At 39.7% G+C, this 13,410-nt stretch overlaps 1 protein-coding gene across 1 annotated transcript in view; it reads left to right on the top strand.

Annotated features, from left to right (window-relative positions):
- The window catches only part of OSBPL10 (oxysterol binding protein like 10), a 380,196-nt gene that overhangs the window by 327,862 nt on the left and 38,924 nt on the right, over positions 1 to 13,410 (top strand). The window contains exon 8 of the mRNA XM_044293953.1: positions 6,896 to 7,376. Coding sequence (XP_044149888.1) covers positions 6,896 to 7,376 — 481 coding nt within the window. The remainder of the gene's footprint in view (positions 1 to 6,895; positions 7,377 to 13,410) is intronic.

The following is a 13,410-nucleotide window of genomic DNA, read 5'->3' as shown; positions in this document are numbered from 1 at the left end:
TCAGTCATGTTGTACTCTCCCACCAAGAGGGGTCACAGTACAGTACATCTTGGTCAACCCAGTTACAGTAGACACCCATACCAGATACTACTACTTCATGCCCCCCATTTGGTCTGTTTATGATACTTGTTAATTAGGAAAACATATCCGCAATGTTGTGACCCTTATTTTGATGTTTGTTTTACGCCTCCCTCCTTTCACTTGCTGATTTTTAAAAGTAAAAGGTTACTTTGGGCAACAACCACCATTTATGTATATTTATCAAAGTTGACATGTAAACTGTTGAAGTTTGATGGAGTTGTTTGTTTTCATAGAGTTTTCATCAGAACCTTATCTATTAGCTTTAAGCCTAGTTTGCACATCAGTGTTTTGGTCATTGATTTGCTTCAGTGATTTTGACCCTTACGCAGTTTTGCTCACAAACACATAAGCGGTTTCACTCTTTCCATTACTCTCCACTCCAGGTTTTGGCTAATAATCACCAACCAGACACTGACAAAAACACTGACATGTAAATTAGGCCATAGCAGTGAGTAGATACAAAGGGCCAGATTGATCATTAGCTCAAGTCAGAATAATGGAGTGAAAAAGTCGAAGTTTTTTGCACAATCGCTTAACCACTTCAACCCCGCTAGCTAAAACCCCCTTAATGACCAGGCCACTTTTTACACTTCTGCACTACACTACTTTCACCGTTTATTGCTCGTCATGCAACTTACCACCCAAATGAATTTTACCTCCTTTTCTTCTCACTAATAGAGCTTTCATTTGGTGGTATTTTATTGCTGCTGACATTTTTTGTTATTAATCGAAATTTAACGATTTTTTTGCAAAAAAAATGACATTTTTCACTTTCAGCTGTAAAATTTTGCAAAAAAAACGACATCCATATATAAATTTTTCGCTAAATTTATTGTTCTACATGTCTTTGATAAAAAAAAAATGTTTGGGCAAAAAAATAATGGTTTGGGTAAAAGTTATAGCGTTTACAAACTAAGGTACAAAAATGTGAATTTCCGCTTTTTGAAGCAGCTCTGACTTTCTGAGCACCTGTCATGTTTCCTGAGGTTCTACAATGCCCAGACAGTAGAAAAACCCCACAAATTACCCCATACCCTAAGGTATTCGCTGATGGGCATAGTGAGTTCATAGAACTTTTTATTTTTTGTCACAAGTTAGCGGAAAATGATGATTTTTTTTTTTTCTTACAAAGTCTCATATTCCACTAACTTGCGACAAAAAATAAAAAATTCTAGGAACTCGCCATACCCCTCACGGAATACCTAGGGGTGTCTTCTTTCCAAAATGGGGTCACTTGTGGCGTAGTTATACTGCCCTGGCAATTTAGGGGCCCAAATGTGTGAGAAGTACTTTGCAATCAAAATGTGTAAAAAATGGCCTGCGAAATCCGAAAGGTGCACTTTGGAATATGTGCCCCTTTGCCCACCTAGGCTGCAATAAAGTGTCACACATCTGGTATCGCCGTACTCAGGAGAAGTTGGGGAATGTGTTTTGGGGTGTCATTTTACATATACCCATGCTGGGTGAGAGAAATATCTTGGCAAAACACAACTTTTCCAATTTTTTTATACAAAGTTGGCATTTGACCAAGATATTTATCTGTCTAGAGATTCATTTACATAAGAAAACACGCCCACTTTCAGAAAACTGCCGAGCATAGTGCAGAGCCAATAAAAGGCGCACATTTTTGCGCAGTTTAACCACCTCTGGACCGCCTAACGCAGATGTGCGTAAATGAATCTCTAGACAGATTTACTATTGCGACAATTTAAAAAGTCGCCAAACAATGCACTTTTCACTCCAGTGTAGACCATGCTTATCTTATGCGACTTTTTAAAAGAACATGGGACTTTTTTTGTAAAGACGTGGAACTTTTTTAAAGCCGCTTACTGACGGATAAACTGCTATTGTCCAACCACATTTATCACAGTCTTAAAGGGACGATCATAAATCTGACTTGGCTAAAACTGACTTTAGCCATATGTGAAAGTGGAGTGAGCTGTCAGAGTAATGATAAATCTGGCCCAAAGAGTTTCTTCCACCTTAGGGCTGTGATGGCTAACATCCGGCACTCCAGCTGTGGTAAAACTACGACTCCCAAGATCCCCTCTTGCTTGTCTGTTCTCAGAACTCCATAGAAACCAATGGAGCATGCTGGGAGTCGTAGTTTCACAACAGCTGGAGTGGCAGAGGTTCCTCATCACTGGTCTAGGGGGAACCAGCTTGTCAATGATCATGATTAGCCATGTGTTCATAATGAGAGCAGTGAAAGGATGCTATTACATGGACTTATTGCAAGTTAATCAGTGCTTGTTTAACGCCTTCCTGTCATGGTGATTTTCTACCAAATGTGGTGGAAATGGAAAACAAAAGCAATTCTGACACCGTTTTTTGGGTTTTGTTTTTACAGTGTTCACTATGCAGTAAAACTGACCTGTTCCCTTCATTCTCTGGGTCAGTCTAATTAGGGTAATGCCACATTTGTATAGTTTTTCTTGTGTTTTAACACTGAAGACAACATAAAAATTTAGGAAAAAAATTATTTTTTCTTTGCCCCCCCATTTTGGGGTGTGTATGACTTTTTTTTAAACCTTTTTTTCCCAATTTCTTTGGGGAGGTGAAGCGATAAAAAACAGCAAATTGGCCATATTGTTATTTTTTCCTGTTACACGATTCACCGTATGGGATCATTTAAAAAATGTTTTTAATAGTACGGGTGTTTTTGTTTTCAGATGCCTATGATTTTTTTTATTGTCTATTTTTATTTTGAGGAAATGTTGACTTTTTATATTTTTTTATCATTTTTAAAGCTTTTTTTAACCGTTTTTTGTAATCATTAGATTGCTATTTCTATTCTCTCATTGATTTTAAACTATTACTCAATAGATAATTTAGTATATTCACAAGCAGTGCTGCTACCTGCAGGCTTGAATTGGAATATATCAATAATAAGCCTAAAAGCCTAGTACAGGCTGTCTCTTATTACTTTAATGGAACCCCTTACCTGATCTCAGTCAGAGGTCAGCGTGAGCGAGGGCTCATGCACATGGCCATAGTTTGTTTCCATTCCGTTTTTGCGGTTTTCGTTTGCGGTCCGTATGAGGAACCATTCATTTCAATGGTTCCGCAAAAAAAATGAAATGTACTCTGTGTGCATTCCGTTTTCCGTATATCCATTCCTCTAAGGCCTCTTCCACACGTCCGTATGGCTTTTTCAGTATTTTGCCGTCCGTTTTTTAACGGATCTGTTTTTCAGTTTTTCTGTTTGGTTTCCGTTTGTGATCCGTTTTTTGCAGATTGGAAACAGAAGCATACAATTATGTTTAAACAGTAAGTACATAAAAAAATTGGGCTGGGCATAAAATTTTAAATAGATGGTTCCGCAAAAACGGAACGGATACGGAAGACATACGGATGCATTCAGTTTTCTTTTGCAGACCCATTGACTTGAATGGAGCTACGGAACGTGATTTGCGGACAATAGGACATGTTCTATCTTTGAACGGAACAGAAATACGGAAACGGAATGCATACGAAGTACCTTCCGTTGTTTTTGTGGACCCATTAAAATGAATGGTTGCGGGCCGCAAAATACATAAGGTCGTGTGCAAGAGGCCTTATAGTGTGGAGAAACAGTAGTGGTAACAGGTCATAGGAGATTTTGGATGGTTGCTTTTTTGAATGAATTGTCCTCTGTGGTTAGACTGTAGAGGTTGTCGTTGGCCAATAACACAATGGGGCAGAGTCACACTCCTCTTGCTCACTGCTCAATTAAACACTTAAAAATTAAAAATAATGAATATCTTTATTTAAAATATATATTAAACTGAGGAGAAGACTCCAAACTCTTCTTGCACTACTAGGTAGAGATAAAGTGAAGAGAGTGACAAACATAAATACCCTAAGATGCCCCCGAGGAGATAATAACCATATAATGTTCACCTGGGAGAATCCCGACTACGGTATTGTAAAAATGAGACACTACTCAATTTTCAACACTGAACATAAATAATCTCACTGTGTCTGCTTTGGTGCTCAAGTGGGGTAGGTAGATACTGTATGGGGTAGGTAGGTATGTGCATCCCGAGCATATGGCCGTATAACACAAATGCACAGTGGTACACTTTGGGGTGCGGTGAACAGTATCATTATGGGGAAGTTTGAGGGGGGATCTATAAGTTAGCCATATAATCAGATATATTATTCAGAGCACCATATTGGAGAGATCAAGACGCCAACCACTGATATTGTAGAGTTGCTGCTGCCTGTCTATATATAGTATATATTGAGGGGCTGTCCCAACCCTCCTGTGGAGCTGAGCCCATGCCCCAGCGAATCAGGAAGTTTTTTAAAAATAAAAAATTATGGGGCTGTAAAACAAAACATAAAACTATGGCGAATTTGCGTTTTTTCCCCCAATTCCAGTCTATTTGAATTTTCTTTTCAGCTTCCCAGTAAATCATAGGCAGTGTAAAATGGTCCAAAAAAACAAGCCTTCACACGGATTAAAGGTATTTCTCTGCTAGCAGCAGAAATGAAGCAAAGTAGAATGGGACAGTCAGGAGCATATCACATTTCCTTGTAGTATGTAGTATAGTATTTACACAGTACAGGCTGACCTTTGCAGTCATCTGTAGTCTGTGGCTGCCATACAACTACGGTAGTCTATTCCTCTCCTGAAACAGCCTGCCGGACACCTTTACCGCACCTATGGAAGAAGCCAAAAAATATAACAATAAATAATATAATAATCTCTGGTATATTTGGATGCCTTCGGCTAAAGCAGCCCTAGAAAGTGTACTACAAGTAGAATTTCAGAATAATATTCTTTCATGTAACAGAACAAGATTATTTCATATATTTCAGTGTACTACAGCGTTGTTGGTCTTTGTAGTTTATTGACTGAGGCTCTTTTCCCCAGGAGTATTACTTGTATTATGGATGGCACAGTCTTTGAACCATGCACTTGTGTAGCATTTATTACAAATTGCTTCTTCAATTGTTTCTACAAGATTATTTATAAATCACATACATAGCAATTTTATCAGTGAAATTCTAATGACACCATCATAAAATTGCTCTGTAAGTAGGAGGACTACATGGGGTTTAAATATTGCCTGGACTTGGAGTCCATAATATTACTTTAGTATAGTGAACCTTGCCATGAACTCTACCTTGCCAGGTTCCATCTTTGACCTATAAAATTGATATCTCAATTAGATATATGACAAATTTTTTTATAAATAAATGTCAAGATTTAATTGGAGAAATAAAATGTGTAAAGAGATTGTGCGCAATTTTTTTAAATCAAAATGTGATGGAAATTCTACAGAGGTACATGATAATATTCTGGCTACCTGCAGCCTCCAGTAGGGGGTGTAGGCTGCCATTCTAGTAACTGTATAAACAGTATGCAGTAAGCTGTTATGCTCTCTCTAGTGGTAGAACTGAAACATTTACGTCTATGGCTATGTAAGACATATTGGGCTTTAAATCATAAAAATGGAGAGATAACCACAGTAAATATTAAATGAATCCATACAGAATGTCGACCCTAAAAAACGACAGCGCTAAAAGAGGGACATTCATTTTAAAGCAACTTCTGGTGCTCTCTAGGCCACTGTAGGTAAAGGTAAATTGGATTATACAGCAGAACAATGAACCAGAATGCAAAAGTTAATATAAATCTTCATAGATAAGAAAAAATTCAAAACATTTAGACCATTATTTAGGGTGGTTCTAAGGTTTCCAAGCATGAGACATGAATACATGAATCTTACTCTACGAGAAATGGCGCTGTCACGTCTGTTTTCCATTTCTTTAGGTGATTCAAGTTTCCAATCTTTTCCTGGTAAGCCTTTCAGCGCTCCATAAGTAAAAATTAAGTGAGCTGAGACCCATTATTTCATATGTGTGGATACTCATGAATAACCTTGCTGTGGCAAGAATTACAAAAACCCACCCAAGATAATGTTGATATGTAATTAGATATGATATGAAATTAGAGTGATCTATCAACAGCTGACCTTCACAACACATCTTGGTGGATGTGTATCATGGCACAAACAAAAGAGATTTCTGAGGACCTCAGAAGAAGAATTGGTGATGCTCATCAGGCTTAAAAAGGTTACACAAACATCTCTAAAGAGTTTTGACTCCACCAATCCACAGTCAATCAGATTGTGCACAAATAGAGAAAATTTTAGACCATTAACCTCCCCAGGAGTGGCCGATTAACAAAGGGGGAGGATGTTGTACATAGCAGATGTGTGTGAGGAGGGGATAGGTACAAGGGGGGCAACTCACACAAGCTGTAAATAGGGAGGAACCCACACACAAGGCAGTCTGCAAAAGGGAAAATAGCAGCACCCTGGACACCCAGGATAACCATGCCTATATAAGAAATTTCTAGGAGCAGGTTGCAAATTGAATAAGGAGTCTTAAAATTAATGAAGGACTGAACATTGTAGACTAAAACATAGTTTCTGCTAACATATATTAAAATCATGTTTTCCATGCAAAAGGATTCCATAGCCTTTAATATTATCTTGACAGTGTCTATATCAGGGGTGGGCAACCTGTGGTACTCCAGCTTTTGTGAAACTACAATTTCCAGCATGCTCTATTTCTGTGAGAGTTCTGAGAGGAGCAGAGCAAGTATGCATGTTGGGAGTTTTAGTTTCACAACAGCTGGAGTGCTATAGGTTGCCCACCCCTATATCTTACTCAAAGCTCCTGATGTTTTAGAAATCATGTCATTTCCACAAGTTTGAGATGCAATGTTTAACTCATATAATAATAATAATAATAATAATAATAGCATTACTGTATATGTTTGTGCTAAAGCTACTTATTTCCTCTGCTTACATAACAGGTAGCACTACCAACCTTTATTTTGGAGAAAAGATCGCTGCTGGAAATGTATGCAAACTTCATGGCACATCCAGATCTCTTCTTGTCCATTGCAGCTGGGACAACCCCTGAGGAAAGAATGATCTGTTTTGTGGAATATTACTTGACAGCCTTCCATGAAGGTCGTAAAGGAGCAGTTGCCAAGAAACCCTATAACCCAATTATAGGTGAAACATTTCACTGCAGTTGGAATGTTTCCAAGAACAAAGTGAAACCTTGTAGAACTCACTGTGCCTCTGTTCAAGCCAAAGAAATGAACATAGCCCAGGGATCTGAAAGTGAAGCCTACAAAGTGCGTTTTGTGGCCGAGCAAGTATCTCATCACCCACCGGTATCTTGTTTTTACTGCGAATGCAAAGAGAAGATGATGTGCGTAAATACCCATGTTTGGACCAAAAGCAAATTTCTTGGAATGTCTGTTGGTGTTTCAATGGTCGGAGAAGGTATGTAGCATTATAATGTAAAGTAACTGCCAATTGCACAACACGTTAAGTGACTGGCCATTCAGGAGCTCAAAAGTTTTATGTACACATACTTAAGTACCTACAGGGAAGGATTACCTGCTATTTATTTTCCTCAGCTTTCCTCAGCTCGTACGCCTTGGCAGTTTTTTTAGCTCATCTCCATAAGGGCAAAGCTGTGACTACAACTTAACTACCGTGCCTACAAGGAGTCTGAGCTAGTGTAAGACACATCCTCAGTCCCATCATTGGTGTCTTCTAGTATGTAGGACCCAGAGGTTCCAGAGGAAGCACACTGAAAAAAAGTAAACATAATGTATTTCTCGTTGTCTGATTTTAGATCTCACTAGCTCCTCCCTCTACTTAAAGGGAATTTGTCATTAGTGTCCTCCATATCCATCTGTTTGTATAGACACATAGCTGATTGAAACAATCTTTTTCTTTTGGCGATACGAGGCTCTGTCCCCTAGTTATGATAATTTTTGTTAATAGGCAAATTAGGCCCTTGGTGCAATGAGGGTGTCACCATTGCTCTTTTTGCCTCCAAGCTCCACTCATTTCTGTGGCCAGCCCCTCCCTGGCTTCTTTAATTGACAGGGCCAGGCAGTGGGAAAGCAGTGAAGGAGGTGTGGGCCACAGAAAGGAGTGGAGCTTTGGTGGGTGCAACAAGAGCAATAGTGACACCCTCACTGCACCAAGGCCTAATTTTCATATTACGAAAAAGTATCACAACTCGGAAATGGAGTCTTGGATCAGAAAAAGAAAATCAGCGTTTTAATCAGGTGACCACAGCTATTTGTCTATGCAACCAGTTGGATAGGGAGGTCGCTGGTGACAGATTTCCTGTAAATACTAATTTCAATATCCAATGCTCATGTGAATCATAATGTGAAGTATTCTCTTCTCATATATTTGGTATAATTACATTCCTTATTCCAGCATAAGAGAAAAATTGCAAGACTAGTTTTATTTTATGAATAGACCATATACAGGTTATATTTATAACAATATTTGTATCCCATATTCAGACACATTTTTTCTCCCTATCTCCTAATTCTACCAAAGGGTCTGAAGGTGGCAGCTCTGCCGTGTGTTCTTCTGCAGAGCCTTATGTCTAAGGACTTGCAGTGTGCATCCTTCATTTTCTTCTATGACAGTGTGGGCAAGCACAGTGACAAGAAGAGGAGATAAGAAAAGCAAATTATGTTTGACTTTTTTAGGCATGCTTTGTGATATGTGCAGAAGATAGAAGGGATAAGGTATTGTGAATGGGGGATCTTGTGTCACTTGTTGCCATTGCTCTGTGTGCACAGGCGCCAGCTTCTTGTGTGTTTAAATTTGGGCCATTGTGTCACAATGGCGGTTTATGGCTGCAGAATCCCATTATAGTCAATAGGGATCCGGCAGTGATCTGTAGGATCCGGCAATGCCAGATTGCTGAAACAGTCTGCTGCAAACATTCACCAGAGATGTGAACATGTAAAAATAATATAACAAAGACAGGTGCACACTGCGGTCTTACTAACCCTTGTACTGGTGTAAAATTGAGAATTAGCCAACTTATCCTGCTTGGAGGAAATGTCTGAGCCCGAGCACCGTGCCCAGGTTTCTCAAGTAGCTCCGGAGCTAACGCTAAACCTACCTGGGCCGTATGGGCAATACCAGGTAGGGCACCAGTGGGCGAATTACAGGAGCGCAAGGTCTGACTCAAAGCATTCTCCCAGTAACCTCCAGCATGTGACCATGCATATAATGGAGGAGGCAGAGAGCTCTGAGCCCCACCCAAGACTGACTGATATAGCCCGGGCATCACATGTGCACCAGAATGCTGCCTGTGGATGGAAATAAAGGCACATTCAGACTAGGAGTTTCTACACCTCCAAAACATTCAAAATACAAACTACAAATTGGCGTGGTATTAAAATGCAGGAAGTGCTCAACCCCATATGCAGTGGTGCATCTATACCGGAGGGGCAGATCCTGCACTTGTGGTCCGCTGCTAATGGCAATCCCCAGAAACAATTCATACAATGGAGGATGCCCGCAGCGGACCACAAGTACCACAATGGACATCCTACACAGGATAGAAAATGTGTGGATGTGATAAACAGTAAAAATAATATAACAAAGACACTGGTGTAAAATTGAGAGTTAGCCAACATATCCTGCTTGGAGGACATGTCTGAGCCCGGGCACCGCACCAAGGTTTCTCAAGTAGCTCGGGATGTGAACGTGGCCTAAGTTGTCACAGTGGTTCCACAACCATTGTCTGTTACAGTTATCTATACCATGGTGATACCGTATGTGTCATTGTAATTCTGCCTGTGATAATAACGTGATGGCTACTGAAAAGTTACCTGTAGAGAACAGGAAGTCTCACCAAATTATAAGGCCTAATGGCCAGTGCGCAAACTGCACGGAAATCTCCAAAAAAGTTCCATATAAAAACATGATTTACACAATAAGTTATTTTCTGATGACACATTCCCTTTAATCAGGGCCGTGGAATCAGAGTTGTGGTGTTTGAGTCGGTACATTTCTCCAGCTTCAAAGTAAAAATATTATATAATAGTGCTGAACACATTGAAAAGCCAGATATTACCATGATTTAACTACAGTAATTTTTTTCTTATTAATTATTATACATTTATAAAGGAGCCATTAAGTCATAATCCAACTCCTTCATAAATGTATAATAAATAATTAATTTATTACATTTTTTTACTCTTATATATGAATACAGTAACATACATTAAAGGAATGAGTATACAAACATGTGCCTAATGCCACCCTCAGTGCTTCCTGCTGAGGCTATAATCCACAGTCCCTGCAAATCCAGAAACAGATTTTAGCATCGGCTCTTAGCCAGTACATGAATCTCAGAGGATTGCAAGGGAATGAGTGAGATCAGTACAAGAAGAAGGCAGAAGTTGGGATGCGAGCACAGTATTTTCAGTAATGATATTTAATTCCTTCTATCTGTAAACAGGTTTTTTGTTTTATGTCTTGAATGTCTAAAAATGAATGCCAAGAGCACAATGGTTTATAACTACTAACAGAAATAATTTTAGGCTAATTAACTTTTACAGTTTTTACTGATTAAAGTCACTGTACTTTCACACAGTTTCATTTAATAGAGAACGGTGTAACTAGCAAATATCTAAATCACTTCATTAAAAATATGTCTAAATCCATGTGAAAAAAAGCGGTAAAGTCATGGCCACTAGGGGTCTCTCTTCCACCTAAGTTGCAGTCCACTGCCTGTTGTCAGGCAAGATCTGTCCCTGGTAACAGAGACTCAGAAGAAGGCTGAGAGGACGTGGAGCTAGCTGTGATTGTGAGCCTGAAAAAACAGCTGCTTCTACACAGCTTCTGAAGAGCCCAGGAGCCTCCTGCCGCTCTGTAAGAGTGATCTCCCCCTCCTGTTCTGTGAGCTCCAAAGCTGAAATAAACATAGTGGGAAAGGGGGGGAAAGGATGCCACAGCAGTACAGTGCTGGTACTTGCATAGAAGAGATACAGCCCCTGCTTCTGAGTGAAATGCATCTACCTGTGCAACTGGAACAGGGAATAATATGGCTCAAAAAGACATTAGGGAAGCCCAAACATAACTGTTTTTTCACTGGTATGATTGTTCAAAGAAGTACAGCCATTATGCAAAACTCAGGTGCACTTTTAGGCTACATCCATATCTTCATTTTAGTATTCCTGTACCCTGTGACGGTAGAGGAGTACTGGAATTGCTGTATCTTGCATAGCCAGACACTGCTGGGTCCCATCGGATCCCTGTTCACTTTAACGCCATCTGTCAGATGCCTAGCAAGAATGCAGTTTTTTGCTAGAAAAAAAAAAAAAGCTGAATGCAGCTGTTTCCTTCTGGCAGAAAGCTGGCATGCCTGTCGGGAACCAGACGGATCCTATTATAGTGAATAGGGATCCATCGGGCCCCAGTAGTGTCCGGCTGTGCCAGATATGGCAACTTTGGTACTCTGCTTTTCTGCTGAAAGAGAGTGCAGGGATGCTAAAGTGCAGATGTGGACATGGCTTAAGCCATTCTCCTTTAAACAAAGCACAGCCATCTTTATTTTAGTAGTCCCACTGTGTTTTTGCTATAATCTTCTTTGAAACAATTCATTCTCTCACATTAATATTACTTGAGGCTTTCATGGCTCTTTTATAATCTGGATGTCATTAAATTTAATTTCTCCATGTTGAGTCATTTCTCCATGTTTATTGGAGTCTTACTGTTAACTCTAAATCAGTGAAAGATATTTCACAAAAAAAGATATACATATTCAGAATGTAAAACATGTAGCCTGGGGGCAATAACTGTCAAGTCCCTTGTATTTTAAGTCATTTTGGACACCCTCTCTTCACCTGTGGGACTAAATTAAAACATATATAAAAAGTACCTCCCTAGCCTTCATTTCCTCCTGGTTCCCCCATTAGTCAACTGCATCAGAATGGAGTACCCATCAGTTCCATACACTTAGGCAGTGATTTCATACCCCCACTTCAGAATTCTGGCATCAAAAAGTTGCAAAAATAGGGCTTTTGCGGCTTTCTGCACTCCCTTGTGCAAAATTTAAGAGTTTGCACAAAATGTTGCCACTTTTTGCATTTTTATACCACTCACTCCAGTGTTGTAATGTCGGTGGAAAAGTGGGTGTGGTTAGCTATGTTAAGGCATTTCACTCCAGATTTAGCATTGAGATTTTTAATTTTTTTTTAAGTTCCAAAAATTTGCAGTCTCACTCCAGGAGGAGGGTGGAGTGGGAAAACTGGATTAGCTTCTCTAGACAAAAGTGTTAGGTCTAAGGATAAGACAAATTTATCAAGTGACATGAGGCATTTGATAAATGTGGCACAAAGTACAATAATGCAGGCTCAAGCCTCATGATAAATTCCCCCCCTTATACTCTGATGGCATTATTACATTCTTGGACTACCTAATAACTTCAGAAAAGGTACTGGCTGTCCTTAAGAAGACCAGCTGTGTATGATATGAAGACTTAGTGGCAGCGCGCCATGGGAAAATAATGCAAAATTCTATCTCCCAGAGAATAAGACAAATGTATCAATTGTTCTTCAATTATATAAATGGTAAAAAGTATCAATTTGAAGGTGTTGGCCCTTTACAGAGTGATGAGGGCGTACAAGAATAGGCATTTTCTATATGCAAAATGCATATCGGCATCTGTGTTTTGTGGATGCACAATTTGCTGACCGCAAAACACTTACAGTCGTGTGAATGTACCCTGTTGCCCGACCATGCCCAGATTGCGGCCCGCAAACAGTGGGTCTGCAATATATGGGCACTATCCACGTGCACACCGTATTGCAGATACGGGCCCTTTCATTTGATCGAGTCCGGAATCCAGAAGGAGTGGAGGCCCGATGCCTCTGTAGAAGGCAATCCAGAAGGAATGGAGGCCCGGTGTCTCTGCACTCTAAAAAAAAAAAAATATGTTCTATTTTTTTGCAGTGCCGACAGATCACGGACCCATTCAAGTTGAATGGGTCTGCATCCATCTATGGCAAATTGAGTAACGACCGTCACACATTTGTGTGCATGAGACTTTAGGCCGAGTTCACACTTCAGTTATTTGATCAGTTATTTCAATCAGTTATTGTGAGCCAAAATCCTGGGCGGATCAAAAACACAGAACAGGTGAATATCTTTCCATTATACCATATCTCCGTGTAGCCCACCTAGTAGGGCAACAGTTATTTACACAAAACTCATGAGTTCAAGTACTGAGGTAGGAGCAAAATAAATTATATATATTTTTTTTCTTTTATTAAGTAATAATAAAAATGTAATGGAGCAAAATAATTAACCTCTCGTGGATCCAGAGATCTCTCCATTCATTGCTCTGCTAGATTTATATCAAGCTCAAGGGGAGTGTCTTTTCTGCTGCAGCTCAGGGGGCGTGTCCATGCTGTCCAGGCAGATGAAGGATGAAACTGAGCGTGTGCGGTCATCTCAGTTAGCCGGACAAAGAAATTAGAAAAAA

Source organism: Bufo gargarizans, chromosome 5 (assembly GCF_014858855.1).
Source record: "Bufo gargarizans isolate SCDJY-AF-19 chromosome 5, ASM1485885v1, whole genome shotgun sequence".
In the NCBI taxonomy this organism is placed as follows: domain Eukaryota; kingdom Metazoa; phylum Chordata; class Amphibia; order Anura; family Bufonidae; genus Bufo; species Bufo gargarizans.
Note: the sequence above shows the minus strand (reverse complement) of the source record. Positions and strands in the feature narration are given on the sequence as shown.